At 41.0% G+C, this 25,839-nt stretch overlaps 2 protein-coding genes across 2 annotated transcripts in view; both read left to right on the forward strand.

Moving 5' to 3' along the window:
• The window catches only part of hs6st1a (heparan sulfate 6-O-sulfotransferase 1a), a 96,737-nt gene extending 92,779 nt beyond the window's left edge, over positions 1–3,958 (forward strand). Inside the window, exon 2 of the mRNA XM_058394906.1 lies at positions 351–3,958. Within this exon, the coding sequence (XP_058250889.1) occupies positions 351–1,062 (712 nt within the window). The 3' untranslated portion in view covers positions 1,063–3,958. The remainder of the gene's footprint in view (positions 1–350) is intronic.
• A 7,603-nt stretch (positions 3,959–11,561) lies between these two features.
• uggt1 (UDP-glucose glycoprotein glucosyltransferase 1) overlaps positions 11,562–25,839 on the forward strand; it is a 20,058-nt gene continuing 5,780 nt past the window's right edge. Inside the window, exons 1-36 of the mRNA XM_058395151.1 lie at positions 11,562–11,717; positions 12,672–12,804; positions 12,915–12,994; positions 13,099–13,229; positions 13,608–13,720; positions 13,946–14,120; positions 14,330–14,426; positions 14,526–14,604; positions 14,728–14,828; positions 15,360–15,459; positions 16,030–16,090; positions 16,179–16,270; positions 16,364–16,514; positions 16,601–16,720; positions 17,794–17,879; positions 17,996–18,131; positions 18,227–18,358; positions 18,440–18,604; positions 18,692–18,812; positions 19,548–19,646; positions 20,513–20,607; positions 20,717–20,923; positions 21,269–21,400; positions 21,487–21,617; positions 21,707–21,802; positions 21,904–22,006; positions 22,136–22,215; positions 22,340–22,529; positions 22,631–22,789; positions 22,868–22,953; positions 23,033–23,117; positions 24,025–24,113; positions 24,207–24,311; positions 24,738–24,822; positions 24,942–25,124; positions 25,675–25,835. Coding sequence (XP_058251134.1) covers positions 11,681–11,717; positions 12,672–12,804; positions 12,915–12,994; positions 13,099–13,229; positions 13,608–13,720; positions 13,946–14,120; positions 14,330–14,426; positions 14,526–14,604; positions 14,728–14,828; positions 15,360–15,459; positions 16,030–16,090; positions 16,179–16,270; positions 16,364–16,514; positions 16,601–16,720; positions 17,794–17,879; positions 17,996–18,131; positions 18,227–18,358; positions 18,440–18,604; positions 18,692–18,812; positions 19,548–19,646; positions 20,513–20,607; positions 20,717–20,923; positions 21,269–21,400; positions 21,487–21,617; positions 21,707–21,802; positions 21,904–22,006; positions 22,136–22,215; positions 22,340–22,529; positions 22,631–22,789; positions 22,868–22,953; positions 23,033–23,117; positions 24,025–24,113; positions 24,207–24,311; positions 24,738–24,822; positions 24,942–25,124; positions 25,675–25,835 — 4,196 coding nt within the window. The 5' untranslated portion in view covers positions 11,562–11,680. The remainder of the gene's footprint in view (positions 11,718–12,671; positions 12,805–12,914; positions 12,995–13,098; positions 13,230–13,607; positions 13,721–13,945; positions 14,121–14,329; positions 14,427–14,525; positions 14,605–14,727; positions 14,829–15,359; positions 15,460–16,029; positions 16,091–16,178; positions 16,271–16,363; positions 16,515–16,600; positions 16,721–17,793; positions 17,880–17,995; positions 18,132–18,226; positions 18,359–18,439; positions 18,605–18,691; positions 18,813–19,547; positions 19,647–20,512; positions 20,608–20,716; positions 20,924–21,268; positions 21,401–21,486; positions 21,618–21,706; positions 21,803–21,903; positions 22,007–22,135; positions 22,216–22,339; positions 22,530–22,630; positions 22,790–22,867; positions 22,954–23,032; positions 23,118–24,024; positions 24,114–24,206; positions 24,312–24,737; positions 24,823–24,941; positions 25,125–25,674; positions 25,836–25,839) is intronic.

Below are 25,839 nucleotides of genomic sequence, written 5' to 3' on the forward strand. Positions count from 1 at the left end.
CAATCACTTGCTTCTTGCTGTCTTTATCTCTAACGGCCTAGTGGAAATGTTGCCACCGCATCTACTGGCTTTGCAAGATAAACAACAAAATAGTAGCAGTCAAGGTTTTGGCCCCTACCGTACCCCCTATTTTTGCAGGTGGAAGGAAGGCCTTCACTCCCACCTTGAACCTTCTGGCAATAGATATTGTGTGATATTGTCAGGATTTGAGCTTGCTACATCAAGAATATCGGGCAAAATCTTTATCGTAGCAACACTCAAGCTTTATGACTATTTGTCTATTGCTCAGTACTTTGTAGTATTTATCAAACTGAATCAAGCCTTTACTGATGTTTTCTTTCCTCTTGCAGGAAGTTCTACTACATCACCCTACTGAGGGACCCTGTGTCACGCTACCTCAGCGAGTGGCGACATGTCCAGCGGGGGGCCACCTGGAAGACATCATTGCACATGTGTGATGGACGCACGCCGACCCCAGAGGAGCTTCCGCCCTGCTATGAAGGCACAGACTGGTCGGGCTGTACCTTACAGCAGTTTATGGAGTGCCCCTACAACCTGGCCAACAACCGGCAAGTGCGCATGCTGGCTGACCTCAGCCTTGTGGGCTGCTACAACATGTCATTCATTCCGGAGAAGAAGCGTGCTCAGATCCTGCTGGAATCGGCCAAGAAGAACCTGCGTGACATGGCTTTCTTCGGTTTGACTGAGTTTCAACGTAAAACACAGTACCTTTTCGAGCGCACCTTCCATCTCAAGTTCATTCGACCATTTGTGCAGTATAACAGCACACGTGCAGCCGGTGTTGACCTGGACAACGACACCATTCAGCGCATCGAGGAGCTTAACGAGCTGGATGTTCAGCTCTACGACTATGCACGTGACCTTTTCCAGCAGCGTTATATGTATAAAAGGCAGTTGGAAAGGCGTGAACAGAGGCTTAAGAACCTTCGACGCTCATCTGGCTCTATAGCTTCGCCCATGTCCCGTGATGAGGCGGGTGACTCGGAATCCTCACGATTGTCCACAGAAGACTACATGAACCATATTATTAATCGCTGGTAGCAGGATTGAAGGAAAATGAGATGTGGAACTTGGACAAACGAGAAAGGTGGTGCCGACCTATGTTTCGGTAACCGGTACTCTCAACCCCCTAGTCTGTGAGTTACCAGATCTTACCAGGAAGACTTGACATCAAGCAAGCTCTTTCTGCCTCGATCATGCCTAGAATGATGTGGCTAAAGACCTTAAAGACTTGAAGCATTAAGCCCACTTCAGAATTTCTTCAAGACTACAAGGATTCTGTGCAAGGAATACCTTAAGAGAATGATCAAGGAACACTGTATAGTTATTTGCCTAAATGTCTGCTGCCATTTTAGCCATGGTTTTAAAACAGTGATGTTCCATATCATAGTTTGGATGTTTTGTTTTTCTTTTCAGGGTTCTTTTAAATGATTTTTTCCCACCTCCTACAAGAGGTGTTTTTAAAGCACTGAGACCAACTATGCTGCCTAATGTCTATTGTATGCAATTTTTCAGCTTTGTTTAGTCATCATTCAAAAAGAAATGAGAAGTTGAGAAGAATTTTTTATTTTATTTTGTTTTTATTATTTTATTATGTTCATTTTATGACCAGATGTGTGTGGACCATAGCCATTATTTAAATGTACAGCATACTGTATGGACTTAAGTTAGCTGAAAGGTGAAGGTGAAAGCTAAATCTGCACATCCAGGTTGTCAAATATCTTGTATAATCTTATATCAACCAAGAAAAAGTGGATTTAACCAGCACAGCCCCAAGTGTTACCCTGTGTTCACACTGGCCACAGCATGCAAAGCAGCAGGAAGTCATGCATTTTCAGTGACAGATAAGCAATTAGAGTTGCAAGAGGCAAAGAAATGATTTGCGACTCAGAATGGGGCAATCAATGCAAAAAAAAAAAAGAGTTGAGTTCTGCAAAAAAGGAAGCGAAGCATTTTTCAACTACCAATGGGAGTAGGAGATCCGGGTATACTTGCCCCACAGTTTTCCATGTTTTTTGGTTCCAGATTTTTCTCCTGAACCAACCGGTGACACTCACTGTGCTGAGCTTCAGATGTATCATATGTCTCCACAGAATTCTAAAATAGTTCATGCTGAAAAGGTTTATCAGTGTTTGCAAGGAGAGAACATTGGTTGACTTTTGTTATTCTAAAACAAGTCAAGTGTGCACTGCATGGATGCCATTTATACACAAGCATCTTTGATTCAATTTTATTTGTATAGCACTTTTAACAATAGCAGCTTTACAGAAATCCAGATGCAGCTCTAGATCCCTAGACAGCATGCCAAAGGCAATGCGAAAACTTCCCAAGATGACATGAGAAAGCCTAGGATTAAGGACTTAAAATGAAACCCATACTCTTATGGGTGACTGGTGCAGTTCTAAATTATTACACTATACAGCTAGAGGAAGTGTTAAGACAAAGAATTCAGTTTATTTGTATAGCACTTTTAGCAATGGACATTGTCTCAAAGCAGCTTTACAGAATCATAGAAACATAGGAAGAATTCTAAAGTTTTAATTTACTATTTATCCCTAACATTTATCCCTAATGGGCAAGCCTGAGGCGATGGTGGCGAGGAAAAACTCCCTGAGATGACGTGAGGAGAAAACCTTAAGAGGATCCAGGCTCAGAAGGGAACCTCATCCTCATTTAGGTGACACCGAACAGTAAATAATGTAAACGTTGATAAAGTCCTTTCTACAACAGCAACCAAGAGCTCTTGAAATCAGTGCTAAGTGTTTGGACAGGATTCTGATAGTCCTGGGATGAGCTTCATCTGACACAGATTCAGATTCTTTTCTTATTTGCCCTCAGATGGGTGGTTTAGTATACGTTATCCCTTTGTACAGTCATAGTGCACACTAGCCAGGGAAACCATAATAAATGTCAGTAACTCAGGATGTGAACGCCTACTAACGACCAATATACAACTTGAGCAGTGGACAGTGTGAATGCAGGGTTAAATCCTACCTACACTTGATACCTACACAAGAGACATCTTAACTTAAAAGGGAATCTATGCTTTATTTGATTTTTACCCTTTGATAGGTTCCACATGGCAGGATCGAAAGGGAACGGAATTTCAATGCCTCTTCTTAGGCTTTATGGTAGCATTGCCGATTGAGTCAGGAAAAAAAAAAAGCTTCAGATCACACTGTAAAAGCAGACATACTCATCAGTTGCTCTCAGTTTCCCTTCACTACGCATTTTTGTATGGGGAAGAGTATGGATGTGTCTATTATTTATACATTCTATATAGTGTGAATGTGCACATCATGTGCATTTTTATTTGTGTGTGTGTGTGTGTGTGTGTGTGTGTTATGATGTCTTGCCATGATCTGCAGGGACTGAAGCAGAAGTCAGTATCACAACCCTTTGCTAAATGCTCTCATTCCATCAACAATTGCACTTGACAACTAAACCCAAGCAAGCCTGAGGAATAAAGTGGTGACATTAGGAAATGTGAGCTGGAACAATGGATATCTGGCAGAAGAAACAATTATATGTCTGTTCATTCACTCGGACTACAAAAAAAACAAAACAAAAAAACAAGAAACTACTGTTTTGGTGAGTGCGAAATGCATATGTAACCAAATGCAAAATACTACAAAAGAAGCTTGGCGTGAAGTTCTCTCAAGGTTGCCTTTTCTATAAAGTCAATTCAATGATATGTCCTTTTCTTTCAATGTCTGGCAACCCATAGTGAGAAATCTGGTGGTCAAAGCCCATATATCTATGTATAACAAGTAAGCTACTTACAGATCGTCTACAATGACCCCTACGATGGCCCTGAATGTTGTCTCCAGTTTGTTTGTCCATCACATTCCAATTGCTCCAATTTTTGGTTCTTAGCATTGCACAAATGTATCACTGAAAGCCACAAATAAAAGAAATTTCATTTTTTAGATATGAATTAGTTGGTTGTTGTCTGTTTCCTAAATAATTCACAGTACACACATATCATAGAGCTCCAGTAGAAGAGGAACCAGTGAATTTATATTAAGGCTTATCCCATATTAAGACTTATTATAGTCCATAACAATTGACTCCATTCAACTAATTCTTTTAATAACTACTGAAGGATGCACTAAAACTAATTTAATGGGTTCATTTAATTCAATCACAATGTAAATAACTGTATAAAGTAATCTGATTTCAATCATTAATAGTGAAGTATCTCATTTCATTGGTGGAACACTGGATGCAAGGTGGGAATAAAGCCTAGTTGAGACACTATAATGAGCAATAAAGTCAGTTATGGTTGAGAGGGTTGGGTTTATTCTCCCTATTTTCTACCTAACAGACAGCTAGCAACCAGGGATGGTCAACACACACTTCCTCCAAGACACATGAAACCACTCAAAGGCATCATTTCTCTCCAAAGAATTCTCTTCTGCTGTTCCTGTAGTGTCACAGGGTGGTGTAACAGCATCAGGGATAGCTTTCTTTGAGGAACACACTATCCACTTTCTTGCTCATACATGAGCTCACAGAAACCAAAGAATAGCTACACTATATTGCCAAATGTTTTGAATTCAGGTGTTGTTTTTCAGGGGTTGGGCTCGGCCCCTTAGTTCCAGTGAACGGAACTCAATGCTTCAGCTTCATACCACAACATTTTGGACAATATCATGCTCCCAATGTCTGAGCTCACAAATGCGCTTCTAGAGGAATTATCAAAAAAATTCCCATAAACACACTCCTAAACCTTGTGGAAAGCCTTGCTAGAAGAGTTGATGTTGTTATAGCTGCAAAGGGTGGGCCAACTCCATATTACATTCATTTGTATATAAAGGCAGAAGTCCCAGTTTTGGCCTGGCTCACTGTCTCTGCTCTAATTCATCCCAAAGATGTTCTATCGGGTTGAGGTCAGGACTCTGTGCAAGTTCCTCCACACCAAACTCGCTCATCCATATCTTTATGGACCTTGGTTTGTGCACTGGTGCACAGTCATGTTGGAACATCCCACCCGTGTTGGGTCATCCCCAAACTGGGAGCATGAAATTGTCCAAAATGTCTTGGTATGAAGCTGAAGCATTAAGAGTTTTCTTAGGAGCCAAGCCCAACCCCTGAAAAACATCACCTGAATTCAATGATTTGCAGGGGTGTCCCAAAACTTTTGGCAATATAGTGTAAGACTGACAGGGGAGAGCATTCTGTTCTTACTACCTAAAGAACATAGCCAGTTATGCTCTTTTGTCTCCTAGCCATGGATACAGTGAGGGAAAAAATTATTTGATCCCCTGCTGATTTTGTACGTTTGCCCTCTGACAAAGAAATGATCAGTCTGTAATTTTAATGGTAGGTTTATCTGAACAGTGAGAGACAGAATAACAACAAAAAAATCCAGAAAAACACATTTCAAAAAAGTTCTACATTGATTTGCATTTTAATGAGTGAAATAAGTATTTGACCCCCTATCAATCAGAAAGATTTCTGGCTCCCAGGTGTCTTTTATACAGGTAAGGAGCTGAGATTACAGTAGGAGCACTCTCGGGGAGTGCTCTTAATCTCAGCTCCTTAACTGTATGAAAGACACCCTGTCCACAGGAGGAAGCAATCAATCAGATTCCAAACTCTCCATCATGGCCAAGACCAAAGAGCTGTCCATGGACAAGGGATGGTCAGGGACAAGATTGTAGACCTACACAAGGCTGGAATGAGCTACAAGACCATCTCCAAGCAGCTTGGTGAGAAGGTGACAACAGTTGGTGCGATTATTCCCAAATGGAAGAAACACAAATGGACTGTCAATCTTCCTCGGTCTGGGGCTCCATGCAAGATCTCACCTCATGGAGTTTCAGTGATCATGAGAACGGTGAGGAATCAGCCCAGAATTACACTGGAGGATTTTGTCAATGATCTCAAGGCAGCTGGGACCATAGTCACCAAGAAAACAATTGGTAACACACTACGCCGTGAAAGACTGAAATCCAGTAGCGCCCGCAAGGTCCCCCTGCTAAAGAAAGCACATGTACAGGCTCATCTGAAGTTTCCCAGTGAACACCTGAATGATTCAGAGGTCATGTGGTCAAATGAGACCAAAATCCAGCTCTTTGGCATCAACTCAACTCGCCGTGTTTGGAGGAGGAGGAATGCTGCCTATGACCCCAAGTACATCATCCCCAGGTGACAGGACAACTGCACCGCATCAAAGGGACGATGGACGGGGCCATGTACTGTTAAATCTTAGATGAGAACCTTCTTCCCACAGCCAGGGCATTGAAAATGGGCCATGGATGGATATTCCAGCCTGACAATGACCCAAAACACACGGCCAAGGCAACAAAGGAGTGGTTCAAAAAGGAGCACATTAAGGTCCTGTAGTGGCCTAGCCAGTCTCCAGACCTTAATCCCACAGAAAATCTGTGGAGGGAGCTGAAGGGTCAGCCACAAAACCTTAATGACTTGGAGAGGATCTGCAAAGAGGAGTGGGCCCAAATTCCTTGAGATGTGAGATGTGTGCAAACCTGGTGGCCAACTACAAGAACTGTCTGACATCTGTGATTGCCGACAAGGGTTTGCCACCAAGTACTAAGTCATGTTTTGCAAAGGGGTCAAATACTTATTTCACTCAATAAAATGCAAATCAATGTATAACTTTTTTGAAATGTGTTTTTCTGGATGTTTTTGTTGTTATTCTGTCTCTCACTGTTCAGATAAACCTACCATTAAAATTACAGACTGATCATTTCTTTGTCAGTGGGCAAACGTACAAAATCAGCAGGGGATCAAATCATTTTTTCCCTCACTGCATCTGTGGCATTGTTGGGATTCTCCGAATGTTAGAATCTAACACTTTTGTTGCACCGCTCAAGAAATCAAAAATGAAAGAAAAATTGAGAAATCGATATATACATCTGCATCAATATTCTCTAAAATAAACTTGTGCTGTTTTTGTTTTTAGTTGTTGTTGGCCTTTATACCTTGCATATGAGATATATTGCGATTTAAATCACTATTAAACAAATGTATCTATAGGCTTGTCTTGTACTCATTAGGATTTCCATCTCCTGGAACACAGTACAACCAAAGTCATTTGTCCCATTTAAAGTAACCAGGAAACGCATTCGGTCACATTACCAGAGATCTTCCCAAACACACACATATCTCCTACCAGCAGAATCTGGAGCTAAGCCCAAAGCCACAAAAGTGGCTGACTCAGACAAGTGCACTCTCCTCTGTAATTACAAAATGGATCCTTTTTTTTTTTTATCCTGTTGAAGTGGAAGGCCGAAAAGTCCAGCATCAGCAGCCGTTGTTGTCTGAAGCAGAGGAGGGCCATCATTCTAATTTCTCCCTGGACAACAGCCACAAGCGAGACTCAAGCTTATAACTTTTGTCCCATGTGGATATAATGGGATTTCTCATATGCCAAATACCATAGAGCAGAGAAGATAAAGCAGCTACAGAGAGAATGAGTGTCACTATACATCAACAGAGTGTGTATTGAACCACAGACGGCACGGTACAATGAGCTTCTCATCTGAAGTGGCCAACTGAGCAATAACCAGAGGACAAGGAGGAGAAATCTTATCAAAACAACGTAATTGCAAAGTCCTATCTCTTTCAGGAACGGCATATTTCCCACTCAATACTGTATCCCGGCAAATTACGTGCATACGGTTGTCACTGGGAATTAATTCGCAAAGTTTATGGGTGTCGAATAAAATGCATGACGGGTAATTAGGATGGATATTAATCAGAGTCATTTCATTTTGTCAATTAATCTTTTTTTTCCACCTTCAATTAAAAGCTACTCATACCAGCAACATAAAACAATATTGATTGCAAGCTAAGAGTAATTAGTTTGCCTAACGCAGGCAACTGTGAAAGGAATAAAACGCATAGGATGTGGAAAAGAATCAACGACAGGATGGTAATCACCTTGAAGTGTGTAAATAAATAAATAAATCAATAAATCAATAAATAAATATTATGAGAGACTAATGCGCTAATGATTCTTAAAGTAGAACAAAAATAGTACAGTTATGTGTGAATAAGAGGACATAAATACAGCTAGCTCTGATCTCCAGTATTAATTGTCCTTGAGCGCTCTTTCTTGAACCGCTCATGAAAGAATTAGTGCACCAATATAGACCCGAAACTAAGAATTAGTTCTCGTAAGAATTTGTCTTTAAAATTCATCCAGTAATTAACCAACAGCGCAGGACGAAAGCCGGAACTGGCCCAGAACTGTCTGCTATTGAATAAAACCGAATTAACCGTAACAGCTAAATCGATCCGAAGACCATTTTTAAAGTATTAAGTTACACAATGGACTTACAGAACCTATCTTTGATGATGTTTTGGCCAATTTGATTAAATGAAGCTATTTGAAGCTAAGCTTTATGCAGCACCATCCTTTTCTCTCCCACATTGTGGTCTCGGGAATTAACTCCTAACGACGGACTTCGATTTTTTACGCTCTGACACGTCCAGTGCCTGGATTTTATAATCGCTTTTTTAAAAGTCCGAAAGAACGGCTAAATTTAAAAGAGCTACTTTCCTCAGAGACGGCTAAGTGTTCCAGATTATTTGGGTATTCGCGCTTCACCTTTCCACACTCCCAGAGGTTATATCTACAAAAATGGAAGTGAGATGCTATAAAGCAGTACCCGCTGTGCTGTCATGCTTGATATACCTTTTTAATTCAATCCTTGAGCACGCAATTTTGGTCCTAGCCGTCCTAGCTGCCCTGCGAAGGTAGGTATAAACATCCAACATGCTCTTTTAGGTTCGAGTTGGGGGTCGTAAGAACTAGGAGAGATCCTGGGTGCACAGTTATGCTTCATATCATCAGCCTGGACAGTGATTACAAGCAACCATCCTTAAAATGAAATTTTAACAGCATTTGAGGCTTGGTGTCTTATAAGTTGGATAAAAGCAGCAAGAAATAAGGAATTATATTAAGTGTTAACAAGTTTCCCCTAAAAAGTTAACTTTAGGTTTTATTTTATTCAGCTAAGTAACTGTATATAAACATATACATATCTTTATACATTGGTGGCTCAGCAGTTAAGGCACTGAGTTACTGATCAAGGGTTGGGGGTTCAAGCTTTAGCACCACTGAGCTATTGGACCATTGACCAAGGCCCTTAACCCTCTCTCCTCCAGGGGGAGCAAACCTTGCACTCTGACCCTAGCTTCCTATCAAGCTTGGATATGTGAAGAAGAGAATTTTACTATGCTGTAAAATATATGTGACAAATAAAGGCTTCTTTTATCTTCCTTTCACACAATATGCAAACATTTTGTCTTGCTTTCTTGTCCATTTTCTCATAGCCAAAGTTTTTCAAGCCCCCACCACCCTTTAAGAATGCAATGTTTTTTTCCATTAAAAAAACTTTTAAAGCTGATGTGCTTTTGTCAAACTGCTTCCTTTTGCTTCTTCTGGACTAGTTCTGCTTTATATGATTGAATATAGATATTATATAAATATAGAACTTGTATATATAGTCCTGTTAGAAAGGCAACACTTAACTCTTGGGGCATCACTGTAAAATGATCATTATAAATGTAATATATTGACAGACAGATGGACAAACCAAACAATTACACAAACAATAGTCTCCATGTTCATGCTTCCAACCCTTAAACTCAGTGTAAAAATGTAGAAATGTCTGGTTTGGGCTGCTCCTTTCTGTCTACTTGCAAGTTCAGCTGCATTATGGCATTACAGGACCTTTGGGAAATCATAAGACATTGTAAGCCCCAGCACCTATAAAGTACAATCAACAGACTCAGCTACTTTCTTTATTGCAACTGCATTGCACCCTTCTGAAATAGAACCAGTGTTTTGTTGAGGAAGAGGGCTGGAATTCTGACAATTTCCCGTGTTGGATAGTTGGTGTTGAAAAATAATTTCCTACAACCTTCTTGAAAAGCCAACAGTGGTTCTGAATGACAAGGAATGCTGGTACTTATTAGAATTGTGTTTCCCATCTCTGGGGACTACTGCCCCAAAAGGTGCTCAGAGGTTATGTTTATGCTCACACCACTGCGAGGGATGACCAGGAGAAATGTGGTTCATGCTTGACCTCTGGTCCACGGAATGGAGGCATGTGTATTGGGAACATGAACATGAGTGCTTCAGAAGTCCGCTGACATCCAGTCCTGAAGCTGCATGGCATCGACTACACCGGTCACCTGTTGGGTACAAGAAATTCAGAGTGACCTTCTGATCCATCCAATAATTCGGAATGGTTTCAGCTCTAAAATCACCACCGCCTTTAGGTTATTTTTTGCAAGATTAGGTATTTTTGCAAGATCTGTAGTGGTTTTTGGTGCTGTTAACAGGTCTCGACTTTGGGTAGAGAAGGGGGCATTCAAATGCTTACCAGTAGTCGGAGGGTGTGCACCACCATGTGCTTTGTCTAGAGACTGTTTTTGGATGTTCTTGCTGGACATCATCAGGTCTGGGCATTGATGACCAGCAAGCTGCTTAGACTAAGGGCCTTGGGTCAGATTCGACTACGATCCAGGATTGCAATCTGCCAGCCAAGTGTGCCGTGTCGTCACTGGCATTGTTGCCCAGTCAGCTTCTTTGAGATGGTCAGTGTCAAGGCTGTGAGCACATATTTGCCTTTCAAGAGAGTGCAAGAGTCCCATAGGAGGCTTATTCATGACTACCCACTTGGTATAATATAAAGAATTTGAACAATTCAACCCACCCAAGAAGAAAATTTGCAGGTAAATTCACAGGTTCAGCAATAGACAAGGCACGGTAAGTTGAGCCCGTATCACTCCACCGCGCTTGATATGCGATAGCAGCAAGCGTCTCTAACCATTTAGTTATTCCAGGCAGGTATTCCAGAAAGAAAACTCAGAAGGAGGATTCCGTTCGGGAAAATCAATCAGCATGTTTCGCTGACAAGAAACCTAGTACCGGTTATTCACCAGCATTGCTGAGGAAAGACAAACGTTCAACTCTATGGAGCCTGTAGAAAGATATAGATATAGGAAACGGTGAGTAACTAGTTGGATGCAGGGTTAGAAATGCTAGCAAGTGAGTAACTAAACCAGGTGAAAGCTAGAGACTGCTATGGTGCCTAGATAGGAGCATTCCTTGGATTATTGCACTTTCCAAGGTAGAAATAAATGAGAATATAAGTAACAGGGTCAATTCCTCAGATATGATGGACAGACCACTAATGTAAAGACTTGCTGAGGTATGGAAGTTATTTATTTTTATTTATTTATAGCAAATACTGTGTCATTTTCAGGCTAACCCTTTGGCCTCATTTAAATGCTGTTATATTTGATATATATTTGAAAGAAAGAAGTATAGCCCCTGACTACTTTAAACCAGGGCGCTAGATTTTATTAGACTAGTAAAGTGCCTGTGAATAAAAAAAAAAAATCCTGCCCCCCCCCATTACCTTATAAAAAATTAATGATATTTAAATCTACGTGTTTAACATATTAAATACACCTTTTCTATCACAACCATTTCTCAGCTATTTTTAAACAGGCAAAAACATTGTCTGTCTCTCTCTCTGAATGAAGGACCTGACCAAGCACGAGCTGATCCCAAACAGGTAAGCTAGTGCGCTGTGTAGGGTGTAAAAGGTGCTGTTTCACTCCCTATGTAGTGGACTCGATGAGGAAGTGAGGCGCCATTTGGGATTGAACCATGGCTACTCCAGCAGGAAGTACAGAAGCCGGTGGAGGTATGAGCTGTTGTTTTCACTTCTGTTGGCAAACATACGTTTATTTTTATTGTGTTTTATGACGCAGGCAACGCGAAAGGCTTACAGTTTACACGAATAAACCCGCACGTTTGTCCTAGGCTTTCTGGGATTTTTTTAAAATACATGTATTTGTAATTAGCCATTACCGGCTAATAAGCTAGCTGCAGAATGGAACCTTGTCTCTGCACAGTTAAGCTTGTGTGAGAAATCATGTTTCATGATTTTGGTGCTTTGCTCACTATTAACTCGTTATTATAAGCTTTTAACATGTTTTGTAGAGATTTCGGTTGAATCTCAGCGGCTAGGCTAACATCCTCGTTGAATCCGGGATGATTGGTTAAATAAAAAAAAAAAAACCCGGAAGTGTGCGTGTTCTTGATGCTGATTGGCTGTCCGGGTGGCCACGCTGAGGCTCGAGATTGGCTGGAGCGCGAGACCCGAGGCGCCTCGCCTTCTGTGAAAACGAAAATAACAGTGTTATAGTTGAAAATATCTTTATTCTTCCATGTTTGTTTATTTAAAAAGCTCCCCTAGGTGTCATTTCTGGATAAAGTCATTTAAATAAGTCCCAAGCGTACGTGTGTATGGATGGATCTATTAGTTCGAGGTTATGTTGTGCGATCTTTCGAAACTACGGTGGCCCATAAAGTCAAACCACATGTATAAACAAACAAACAAACATACAAACACCCTCCTATACTCCCTGATGATTGACTGTCAGTCTGTGAGAAAACTGCGAGCTAGAGATTGTTTTTACTTTAACACAAAATACACAATGCAGCCAAAAGTTTGTGCACCCCTGACCACCTCACCCACATATAGTGGTTCTTCCCCTAAACTGGAAGCACACAATTGTCTATTATACGCTGTTGGATTACGACAAACTGAGGTCTGTAAAGAACCTTTTTTTAAAAATGATTATTATTATTCTAGGCTCTAAGATGTGGATGCTTCGGGTGTTCCTGCTGGCTCTGCACTTTGTGTCCCGTGTTAACGGTGACTCGAAGGCTGTGACCACGACTCTTACCACTAAATGGACCTCTCCGCCTTTGCTCCTGGAAGCCAGGTCGGTTCTGTTCGACAAGCTAATAAATGTGTATTCTACAATTAGACTAGAATGTGATTCGAATCTGGCTTCGTTTTAACAAATACTAATGAATATCTCATTGTCTCCAGCGAGTTTCTTGCCGAGGAGAGCCAGGATAAGTTCTGGGACTTTGTAGAAGTTAACCAAGATATTGAAAATGACCATGATGGTAACTTTCCACTCGTGTAACCTTATAAGCATACAGATTATTAAAAAAAAATAAAAATTCAAATGCATTATTTGTGGGTTTTTTTTGTTTTTGTTCTTTCCTAGGTACGGATCTGTCCTATTACGAGCTGATCCTGAAGCGAGCTGGCCAGCTCTTGAGTCCTGTGCAACTGAAGCTGCTGAAGTTTGCGCTCTCTTTACGCTCCTACTCCTCCACCGTTTATTCATTTCAGCAGGTCAGGGAACAATTACAGGAATATATATACACTGACCAGGCATAACGTTATGACCACTGCCTGATATTGTGTTGGTGCTGCCAAAACAGCCCTGACCCATCATACACTGTTTATTCTGACACCCTTCTAGCAGAACCAGCATTAACTTCTTCAGTAATTTGAGCAACAGTAGCTCATCTGTCGGGTCGGATCACACGGGCTAGCCTTCACTCCTAGCGTGCATCAGTGAGCCTTGACTGTCCATGACCCTGTGACTGGTTCACCACTGTTCCTTCCTAGGACCACTTTTGATAGATACTGACCACAATTTTCTGACACATTCATTCAATTTATTTATTGTCTGTATTTAATGCCTGCATTTCTGTTAACCTTCCACAGATTGCGTCCACTGAACCTCCTCCACCAGGCTGCAAGGCATTTTTCAGCGTCCATGGAGAGAAATCATGCGATCTCGACCATCTGAAGAACCTGATCGACGCTGCTCCAGAGAAGTAAGCTATTTAACAGCAGCTGTATTTTAAATGAAAGATTTATATATGCAATAACGCGCTTGTCCGAATACGTTACCATTTCTATAGTAACAGCTAATTCACAGGACGGACTTTCTACTCTGTCAAAAGCTAGCAATGTACAGATTGTAAAATATGTTGTTTATCATATAATTGAAGGAGTCTCTACCTTTTTGTCACCATATTTTCTGTACTTTTCCCCCGCAGGCCGAAGCCTTTCCTGTTCAAAGGCGATCACAGGTTTTCCTCTTCTGAGCCGGACGCTCCCGTGGTCATCCTCTACGCCGAGCTGGGAACCAAAGAGTTCGCCAAATTCCATCAGCACATGCTGTCCAAAGCCAACAAGGGCCTGATTAACTACATCCTGCGCCATTACATCTCGGTGAGTATATCTGATTTTGGGTGATTATTTTTTCTTTTAGCTTTTTGAGTTATATATCCAAAAGGATGTTTGACATTGGTGTTATTTTAGTGGCTATTACACACTTCCTCACTACCTCAAACACCCAAAGGTGAAAGCACTCGCACGTTACCCGCTTGTTCTCTGCTACCTTGTCAGAATGTCAACCATATGTACTGTTTGCATTGCAGAAACCAAGTGATGATAAAGTTTTCCTGTCTGGTTACGGGGTTGAGTTGGCCATCAAAAACCAGGAGTACAAAGCCAAAGACGATACCCAAGTTCAAGGTTTGATGCGGTTCGGTTTTCAGTCCTAGCTGATAAAAAAAAAAAAAAAAAAAATCTCCCATCCGAGCATCAAGTCAAATGCTTCCTCTAATTGCACAGGTGCCGACGTGAACGCCACGGTCATCGGCGAAAACGACCCAGTGGACGAAGTGCAGGGCTTCCTGTTCGGCAAACTCAAGTATGTACAATTACGTGCAACCTATTTTCCACCTGATATCACAGCATGGTTTGAAAGAAACATGGTTTATAGCCAGCTCAGCTCACTCTCTCTTTGTGTGTGTGTGTGTGTTTTTAAATCCAGAACTATTTACCCAGAGCTGAAGGAACAGCTGAAGGAACTGCGCAAACATCTGGTCGAAAGTACGAACGAGATGGCGCCGCTTAAAGTCTGGCAGATGCAAGGCGAGTCTATTAAATATATGAGCATATGTCTTTCCTCAACAGAGGTTGCTAGATCGGATTTGGCGCATGCCTGTCCTGTTAGCACCCATATTCTGTTTCTCAGTAGTTTCATGAATCTTTCTGCTTTCGAGAAGTATACACACCACCACGCCTGAAGCGCATTAGCTCTCTATTAAGAAGGAGACTAAAGCCACCCACACATAAAAGACACAGGCGTAATAATCCATTACACAGTTACTATCTCCGATAAAAAAAAACCCAGCCTCTTAAATCCATGACACCTGGAGGAAGCTTTTTGTCATGAATGAAATTAAGCCATTAGCTCTAATTCCCTTGAAAGGATTACTTTAAGGGATAAATGTCCTCAAGCCGTTTTTTTTTTTTTTATTCTGAACAAATCTGTCGAGAAAGGTATCGATGGTTGAGATGCTCAGCAAATTTATTTACGTAGTGTTTGTGTTCTCCTGTTGAAGAGAAAAAGCAAAAACTGATCTCATTTCATTTCTCTAAAATTTCTCTTTCTCTCTGTAGATCTCAGCTTCCAGACAGCAGCCCGTATCCTGGCAGCTCCTCCCGTAGAAGCTCTTAACGTAATGAAAGACTTGAGCCAGAACTTTCCTACAAAAGCGAGGTACGCAAGAAAACCTCACCCGTATCAAAAACACGCCATGTTGGTTAGAAATAAAAAAAAAAAACATAACGAAGCAGAATTCGACACAGAATACACACACTTCATCAAACTGGCAATCATGATCTCTCAAGCCTCTTTAGTCTCAGTGCAAATTCCACAACAAGGATTAAATCAGCTGACTTTCAAATAAAAAAAATTCACACTGCAGCTTTAATTAAGAAAATAATGCTGTTTTTCTTTCCACAAGGGGAATGGCTTTTTCATAGAGAAAACAATTCTTGACTCATGCCCGAGGCTAGAGGTTATTAAAGCAAGACTAATTGTAAAAAAAAAACATCTTGGCTGCTGTAATGAACACCAGAAAATTTACCCGTCAGCAATTCCCGTAAACCTAAAAGGTTTTAAAGACTATTTGCTAAGAATATTAAATTAGGCCCTAAGATACTGTTTTAACCTTTAGAATATAAAATAATAAAGATTTTTTCAGTCCTACACTTTGGTTCAAACTGAGCTGTTTATTTGTTTGTGGCTTTTTTATTTATTTATTTATTTAAATTCCTATTTTCTCAGGTCCCTAACCAAAACGGCGGTGAATTCTGCGATCCGTAAGGAGATCGAAGAGAATCAGAAGGTAACTTTATTTTCATTTGCTCATTCGTGCTGTAAAACAACTCAATAGTGGAGGTTTTGATGCTTAATGTCCTTCTGGTTCTTGGTAGTACTTTAAGGGCTCACTGGGACTGCAGCCAGGCGATTCAGCTCTCTTCATTAACGGACTCCATATTGACCTGGATGTGCAGGATATCTTCAGGTAAGCAGTGGATCTAGAACCCTGATTGATATGAATATTATTTGACGCACTAATGATGAGGTCTGTGAAGTAATAGTATGTCATCCTGTGCAGTGTGTTTGATGTTCTGAGGAACGAAGCCCGGGTCATGGAGGGCCTCCGTAACCTCCTCATCGACTCGTCCTTCATCCACGACATACTCAAACTGAACATTCAGCCGTCAGACTCCGATTACGCCGTGGATATCCGCAATCCTGCCGTCTTTGTAAGTTTCAAACATAATCACGTAATCTCGCATTGTACATAGTTATCGCATAACCGCAGCAAACGATATGTTTGTTTGCTTTATAGTGGATCAATAACCTGGAGACAGACGGCAGGTACGCCTCGTGGCCCTCGACCGTACAGGAGCTTCTCCGTCCCACTTTCCCTGGAGTCATCAGACAGATTCGCAAGAATTTCCATAACATGGTGAGCACCATGTCCCTTTCTTATAGTTTTCTGGGATATTTCAAAGATCTGATGGAGTTTCATGGAAAATCCACGGCATACAGGAAAGAGTTCTGCTTACTCATGTAACACAAGCGTGATTTTTACATTGTACTTCAGATGAAAAACTAGCTAAAGAAATGGTTTCGAGTTTTAAAAAAAGTTCTAGATAAAATCATTTAGAAATTGGACCAAAAAATCTGAAGCTTTATCGAAAAATAAGTATAAAAATTCTAGCTAAAAATTCAACTAGATGCTCTAGTTAAAAATAGAAGTTCTTGCTAAAGGATTTTTTTTTAAGTAGATGTTCTAGCTTAAGAAACTTGAAGTTCTATATAAAAAATGTAAGGTTCTTGAAGAAGAACTAGACATTCTAGTGTAAATCATAGGGGTTTTAGCGAAAGAACAAGAAATTCTCCCTAAACAAGTAAATGTTAAATCTTATTAAAAAAATTCAAAAAATAAATTCTAGTAAGTAAGCCCGAGCTCTATCTTAAGAACTAGATGTAGTAACTATTAATGAGAAATTCAAATCTTGACACTAGAATTTCTAGCTATAAAATTCTAGCTGGAATGTTTTTTGAGAAATTCTACTTAAAACAACAAAAAATTCTAGCTAAAGAGTTAGAAGTTCTTAGACAATTGCAAAAGTTATGTGTTTTCATGGCTAGTTTATTTGTATTTGATTATATTCTTGCAAGTCATTGATATGAAATGACAAATAGTTTTACACGTCTGATAGTGGTCATGTTCGCTGTGGAAATGAACAAACTATTTAAACTTTATTAAAAGGCAGCTATTTAAAGGTAGAACCCTGTGTCAGTTGTCGATTTATAGAATTATAGATTGATAAATAGAATTATTTTCTCTCGTGAGGAACTATGAAAGTTATCGTTTGACTTGTGATTAAAAATAAAATGAAATTGGATGTATTTGAACAAGTCATGTATAGTGATAATGATAGATAACGATTAAGTAGAGCTAGATTCCAGTTTGATTCAGCTGTTCTATAGTAACATACAGTATCAAGCAAGTAAACTGATTTCTTCTCGTAGGTCATCCTACTGGACCCGACTCAGGAGAGCACTGCCGAACTGTTGAGTGTCGCAGAGATGTTCTACACCAATAACATCCCCCTCAGGTACTTGGTTCAGGTCCAGGTCAAGTCCAAGCTCAACTAGGTTGCAACAAATTAAATAATAAAACACTTGTTGTTGGTGCTGGCCTTTTTCAACCTATTTGTTCTTGACCCTTCAGAATAGGACTGGTGTTTGTTGTGAACGACGCTGACGATGTCGACGGCATGCAGGACGCCGGAGTCGCCATGCTACGAGCTTTCAACTACATCGCAGAAGAAGTGGACAATCAGTTGGCCTTCGATGCTGTTATGTCGGTAAGTCGGATTTGTTAATTGCTAAACATCAGACCTAATGGGTAGAGCAGCAACATTAGAAATGAAGACATTAACATTTAGTAAACTTTGCTCAGATGCTGAACCGTGTGCCCAGCGGAGGGAAGCTGAAAGTGGAGGACGTGGTGGCCGTCCTAAAGAAACGTTATCCCTATGTGGAAGTAAGCAGCATTCTGGGAGCAGATTCGGTCTACGACCACAATCGCAAGGTACAAAAACATTTCCTTTAAGAAGATATAGCTGCATGATTGCTTTTAAAAGCTCTAATCGCAAATGATCTTCACGGGCAGGAAGGGAAAGCGTATCACGAGCAGACAGGCCTGGGTTCTCTGCCCGTGGTCCTGTACAACGGCATGCCTTTACAGAGGGAGCAGCTGGACCCCGATGAGCTCGAGACCACCATCATGCACAAGATCCTGGACACCACCAGTTTTTTCCAGAGAGCCGTCTACCTGGTGAGGAAGATCGTTACTTTTACATATTGCTGTAGTATAAAGCAATGCTTTATTTATTTATTTATTTATTTATTTTTTAAAATTCAGGGCGAGCTGGCAAGCGACCACGACGTAGTGGACTTCATCATGAACCAGCCGAACGTGGTGCCACGGATCAACTCGCGCATCCTAACCACCACCAGGAGCTACCTGGATCTCTCCAGCACCAGTCAGTTCGCTTTTGTTTGCTTCCCAAAACTAATTTGCGATCTGGATAATTTGCAGTGCTCAGCGGACGACTTGGCTCCAGGGAACGCAGCCTCATTTCCAGTTCGTCACTAAACGTCTCGCCCGCTCTCGAAAATCCGTTTATGTACACAAGGAGTAAGCAGAGGATATTCATAAACTGCTTTATTCCTCGAGGAAATTAAGTTTGCTCAAGTTGGAGGAGCATATTTACACATGCCTGCGGGCTGGAATAGGGTTAAACACAAAATTGAACAGCTAGCTGCAAAACAAAAAACACCAACAACAATTATTTTTTATTTCTTTTCACCACATAATTTTTCTATCTCATCAAAACTTTTGCCTTACATATTTTTCCAGCAAAATGTAGTGCTTGGATTTATTTTTTTTCTAATGTAACTACAGGAGAAACAGCCCTTTTTGCATGGGAGCGCAAATAAATGAATTGGAAATAAATGAATCGAAGGACGTTTCACATCACGTCATCAGAAAACGTTTCTATTTATTTTCTAAATATTTCACGTCAGGAAATTTCTGATGAATTACTGTGTGACTGAGAAACGGGAGTGGATTTAATATATCTTTATTTATATATAAAGATTTAACTACTCTTACTGTTTTTGTTTAGAAAATGTCAAAATATTTCTGTTCACTCTTTTCATAGAACATTTAGTTTATGTGTCTCGCTGCATTTATTTATCATCATTGTTTCCTTCAGATAATCACTTTATCGACGATTATGCCCGCTTCCTCTTCCTGGACACTAAAGAGAAGAACACGGCGGTGGCTAACAGCATGAACTACATGACGAAGAAAGGTAAGCTCTAACCTTGTTGCCATAACAACTGAGAACAGGTCAGTTATCATTTTACAAATATTGGTTTAGGAATTCAAGAAGTTACTCATTTTTTCACAACTATGTATACGATAGCTTAACCTTTCTCTTTCAGTGTGTTGGTACATCTCTCTCCCTCTCTTTCTCACTTTCCCTTTTGTTTCTGTTTCTTCTTCTTCCTGGTGGTGGGTTTTTTCCTTTTTAAAAAGGAATGCTCTCTACTGTTTCCTCTGGTAATTTCTTTTCCTTAACCGCCGTCATGTTGATGCATGTGAATACTTAATGCTTTGTGTGTGTGTGTGACAAATTAAAGGAAAACCCTAACATTTAAAATGTGTTGTTAAAATATTAGGTTATGAAATCATTTTTCCTGTCATTTAAATACCAAACACTATACACTTTCCTGCCTGATCCTCAGTATCTTTAACATATAAATAAATTCAGACCGACAGAGCGGAGAATTTGCATACTAGGCAGTCGAAAGCCATCGATCAGTACTCTGTTTATCCTGTCGTATAGAAGAAAGCGAGAAGAAAAGACCCGGATAATAGACCTGTCTATAGGACGTGGCTTTATAAGTATCGTGTATGCTATAAATAAAAGTAACTTATTTACGGTCAGGTTCTGATTTTAGCAAACACATTAGCTCCATAACCAGCATCCTAAGCTGAATTCCTATGTCTGATATATTTAGACTTAATCCTACACGTGACTGACCTAACAGAGCTCCATTTCTAGCTGTATGCTATCCTAATGTTGACTCCTGTATAGTGCTCATTTTATCACCTGCATTGTGTTTTACCGAGATGCAAATACATCCATGAAAATAAAAATCTCCTGATTTACAGACGATGGCATGATTCGTCCCGTGACGTTTTGGGTGGTCGGAGATTTTGACCAGGCAACAGGCAGACAGCTGCTGTACGACGCCATTAAACACATGGTAGCGTCCAAGTGGAAAAGATCTTGTTGACTTTATGCATCTGTTCTGGTATATATGAGCAGTGTGATCAATGTGGTGGCACTCATCTTTATTTCAATCTTCTTTCTAGAAAACCAGTAATAACGTGCGCTTGGGAATGATCAATAACCCGACGGACAGTCCCTCCAATGCAACCACTCTGATCGCCCGAGCCATCTGGACGGCCATGCAGACTCAAACGGCCAACAACGCCAAGAACTTCATCACCAAAATGGTCAAAGAGGAGACGGCAGAAGCGCTGTATTCCGGGACCAACATCGCTGAGTTTGCTGTCGGGGTAAATTAAATAGTTAGCTGTTTAGTTAATAGCTGTTTAGTTAATAGCTGTTTTTATTGGATTATTTATTAAAAAAAATAGACAAAACAATATTTTACTTTGTTAATTAATGCGAAAATGAATTAAAATTTAAATAGAATTTGGCTTCTTTGGAAATGGTAACCTTTTAAACATGAGTGTTTTATTATTATTATTATTAGTTTAATTATTAAAATGGTTATTTTATTTTATTTTATTTACATTTTTTAACCTTTCCCTATATTTCAGTATTAAACCCCTTTAATAATGAGATTTTATTCTCATAATTAACATGATATTAAATAGTTCTATCTTGTCCTTCTCCAGGGCATGGATGTATCCCTTTTCAAAGAGGCGTACGAGTCTTCCAAAGTGGACTTCCTCTTGGCCCAAGCCGCTTATTGCCGTGACGTCCTCAAGCTGAGTAAAGGCCAGAGAGCTATCATCAGTAATGGACGGGTCAGTTAACCAATCGGATGAGGGGAATCCCTGAGAAAGTATTTCTGAATTCTTTTGCACATAACATATTTTTCTGTTCTTTGCAGATTATCGGCCCTCTTGAGCAAGGGGAGGTCTTTAACCAGGACGACTTCCTGCTTCTGGAGAGCATCATCCTAAAAACATCCGGCGAGCGAATCAAGAACAAAATCCAGCAGATGGGTGTTGAAGAAGACCGGTATGGCAGCTCGTTGTACCTGTTGTTACACTGGATTATAGAGAGGAAGACATTAGTTTTGACATTTTATTTATTTTTTTTGGGTCCAGAGCAAGCGATTTGGTCATGAAGGTGGACGCACTGCTATCATCGCAACCCAAAGGTGAAGCCCGGATTGACTATAGCTTCCCAATGGAAAGACACAGGTGAATAAATGTGAAAATCCAGTACTCTTTTCTCATTTCTCAAACAGCCTGTAGCACCTTCATACTAATACACAATGTTTACATGAACACAATTTCTACAGTGCTGTAAAAATCCGCCCCAAGGAGGAGGAAGTGTACTTCGACATAGTGGCTGTGGTGGATCCCGTCACCAGAGATGCTCAGAAACTTGCTCCTCTTCTCTTGGTAACATCCTCATGGCATTATAATACATTTTCATTTTATTTCAATCATCCTTCTACACCTATAGCTCTCACTTTATATTGTCCTAGCTTCAAGGCTTAAAGCTTAATGATGCCACGTTTTTCTTTGCAGGTCCTCAAACAGCTGGTCAATGTTAACCTGCGAGTCTTCATGAACTGCCAGTCTAAGCTTTCTGACATGCCGCTTAAAAGGTGAGCTCACATCACGTTTGGGTTTAGATTTATCCATCCATCCATCCATCCATCCATCCATCCATCCATCCATCCATCCATCCATCCTTGGATTCTTATACATCCGTCTTCTTTTTCTCTGTAGTTTTTACCGATATGTGCTGGAACCTGAGGTGACCTTTATGGCTGACAGCAGCTTCGCTCTGGGTCCGATGGCTAAGTTCTTGGACATGCCCCAGTCTCCGCTATTCACCCTGAACCTGAACACCCCCGAGAGCTGGATGGTAGAGTCTGTACAAACTCGACACGACCTGGACAACATCTACCTAGAGGAGGTGTGTCCATTTACAGAGAGCATAGAACTATATAATACACTTTTCACCTGGATGGATGACTAGAAGCATGGAAGGTTATTAAAATTCTGGTTGCTCTTCAGGTGGACAGCATTGTAGCTGCAGAGTATGAGCTGGAGTACCTTCTGCTGGAAGGTCACTGTTTTGATGTGAGCACCGGTCAGCCGCCTCGAGGACTCCAGTTCACCCTGGGCACAGCCTCTGACCCCGTCATAGTGGACACCATCGTCATGGCTAACCTGGTAAGGGACGTCTTTGATTTATCTCTTGGATCGTGTGTGTGTGTGTTGTACTGTATGACTGATTCATTTCTCCTTCAGGGCTACTTCCAACTCAAAGCAAACCCAGGAGCCTGGATTCTTCGGATGAGAAAAGGAAGATCTGATGATATCTACAAGATCTACAGGTAGGTGTAGGTGTCTGAGTACTATACACTGTGTGTGTGTGTGTGTATGTGAATCTCAGACGTTCTCTTTCTCCCATAGTCATGACGGTACAGACTCTCCGGCCGACGCTGAGGACTTAATAGTCGTGCTGAACAACTTCAAGAGCAAGATCATTAAAGTGAAGGTGAGTGTAAAGCGAGCTCGTGAAGCCGATACGATGATCTGTCATTATTATCATGAAAATCGATATGATAGGTATTGTGAATATTACGCTGATCAGGCATAACATTATGACCACCGAGAGGTGCCGTGAATAACGCTGATGATCTCCTCATCATGGCACCTGTTGGTGGGATATATTAGGCAGCAAGTGGACATTTTGTCCTCAAAGTTGATGTGTTAAAAGCAGGAAAAATGGACAAGCGTAAGGATTTGAGCTTTGAGTTCAAAGGGCCAAATTGTGATGGCTAGACCACTGGATCAGAGCATCTCCAAAACTGCAGCTCTTGTGGGGTGTTCCCGGTCTGCAGTGGTCAGTATCTATCAAAAGTATCCTTTAAGTCCTGTAAGTATCCTTTAAGTCCTGTAACTTACAGGACTTAAAGGATCTGCTGCTAACATCTTGGTGCCAGATACCACAGCACACATTGAGGGATCTAGTGGAGTCCATGCCTCAATGGGTCAGGGCTGTTTTGGCAGCAAGAGAGGGACCAACACAATATTAGACAGGTGGTTATAATGTTATGCCTGATTGGTGTATAATAAAGTACATTTTTGTTTGAAATGAACTGCAGATTAAAACAATTTCAGACCTTTATTTATTTATTTTTTCGCTTTTCTCCTTATAAACTTCTCTTTTCAAGCTTTGCATAATTGCCCACCGTTCCCGTAACCGATTTCCCAGTAGCCCCGAGAACCTCAGGCACTGATATGGTGATCAGACTGTAATCAGATTTTACAGACCAGATTTCATTCTGTCGTGGAGACCGATCGTGCTCGTCCGTGTTGTTCTGCTTTAAAATGCAATTTCGTGTCGCTCCCTGAACCGTATGTTAAATTTCCTGTATAACCCTCTCGTCGTGTCGGTACAGGTGCAGAAAAAGCCAGACATGATGAATGAGGAGCTCCTCAGTGACGGCAGCAGCGAGAACGACTCCGGATTCTGGCAGTCCCTAACCAGGTAGAGGGCTCCCCAAGCCATGTTGTTTTTTTTTTTTTTATTATTATTATTTCCTGCTCTCTCGAATCCTTTTTAAAAACTCTTCTCTTTCAGGGGATTCACCAGTAACCAAAAAGTGGAGGAAACCAAGCAGGAGAAAGATGACGTCATCAATATTTTCTCCGTGGCTTCGGGACACTTGTACGAGAGGTTCCTGAGGTAAAGCTCACTTCATGTGGAGATTTTTCACCACTCAGCCGTCCGACGTCTCGATGTCCTCCGTCGATTTGCGGATGGATTTTTACATTTGCCGAGCTGAGGATGGCACTGTGTGATATTTGAAAATGGCACCACCTTAGAATGACATTTGCTTCTGTCTGTATTACATCTTTCTATAGAATTATTTTCCTTCCCGTTGTTTCCGCCCGCGGTCTTTAGACATGTCGCATCTGATTAGCGCCGACATTATTCCTTTTCCGGCAGAATTCCGTCTTTAAGGTCATTTTCATGGATTTCTTTCTCGGCCTTAAATTACGCAGGCTTGAGGCTTGATCCTAGGGTCAGTTTCAAATGTTATGCTTGATAAGTATTACACTGGCCCAGGCAAATGATTTGACCTACAAATGTTTTCTTTTTCTTTGTAAGAATAATGATGCTGTCTGTGCTGAAACACACCAGGACGCCGGTGAAGTTCTGGTTTCTGAAGAACTATCTTTCTCCGACCTTTAAGGTGCAACTGAGAAGCTTCATGCAAAATACACGTCCTTGGTGCTAGATTGCAGTGTGTATACTTTATTTTTCCCCCCAAACTCACTGTAAATGGTAATGACGGCGTTCTCTGCATGGCAGGAATTTATCCCCTACATGGCTCAGGAATATGGCTTCCAGTACGAGTTGGTGCAGTATAAGTGGCCTCGCTGGCTCCATCAGCAAACCGAGAAGCAGCGTATCATCTGGGGCTACAAGATCCTCTTCCTGGACGTGCTCTTCCCGCTCGCCGTGGATAAAATCCTCTTTGTGGATGCCGACCAGGTACCGTTAATTAACCGGCTTGTTTACTGTAAGAACTAAAATGAGCGATGAATAATAGATGGAGAAAGCACATCTGAGTTGCAGTTGATTGCAGGAAGTAATCGTGCGTACTCAGAAACACGATGAGAATTTACATGAAACTTTCAGCAAATGTCTGAGTTCTGTTTAAAAAACAAAACGAAACAAAACAAAAAAGTTGCATTACTTGGACGCTTCTGCCCCCTTCAGGCAAAACTCTGTAACTTCAACCAGAGGCACTGAAGTTTTTCTCATTTCTTTTGCATAGAAATGGCAGACAACATTCACACAATGCAGATACAGGAAAATAATCAACACCCCAGCCCAATGTCAAGCTGAGTCAGTGTAGCATCTTGTATTATTATGAAGTAGGGCTTTGGTGTGAATTTGTAGGTGTATTTAATTAATACTTTCTAACCAATCAGAATCAAGCACTGTGTTGTAACAGATTCTTTTTGTCTGATGTTTAGGTGAATGATCCAACTTGTTTAGCAGTTGACTGATGTCAGTTTTTCCCCCCCCAACCCGCTAGATTGTACGCACAGATCTAAAGGAGCTACGTGACCTGGACCTGGAAGGGGCACCATATGGTTACACGCCGTTCTGCGAAAGCCGCAGGGAGATGGACGGCTACCGCTTCTGGAAGTCAGGCTACTGGGCCAGCCACCTGGGACCCCGTAAATACCACATCAGGTTA

Source organism: Hemibagrus wyckioides, linkage group LG07, assembly GCF_019097595.1.
Source record: "Hemibagrus wyckioides isolate EC202008001 linkage group LG07, SWU_Hwy_1.0, whole genome shotgun sequence".
In the NCBI taxonomy this organism is placed as follows: domain Eukaryota; kingdom Metazoa; phylum Chordata; class Actinopteri; order Siluriformes; family Bagridae; genus Hemibagrus; species Hemibagrus wyckioides.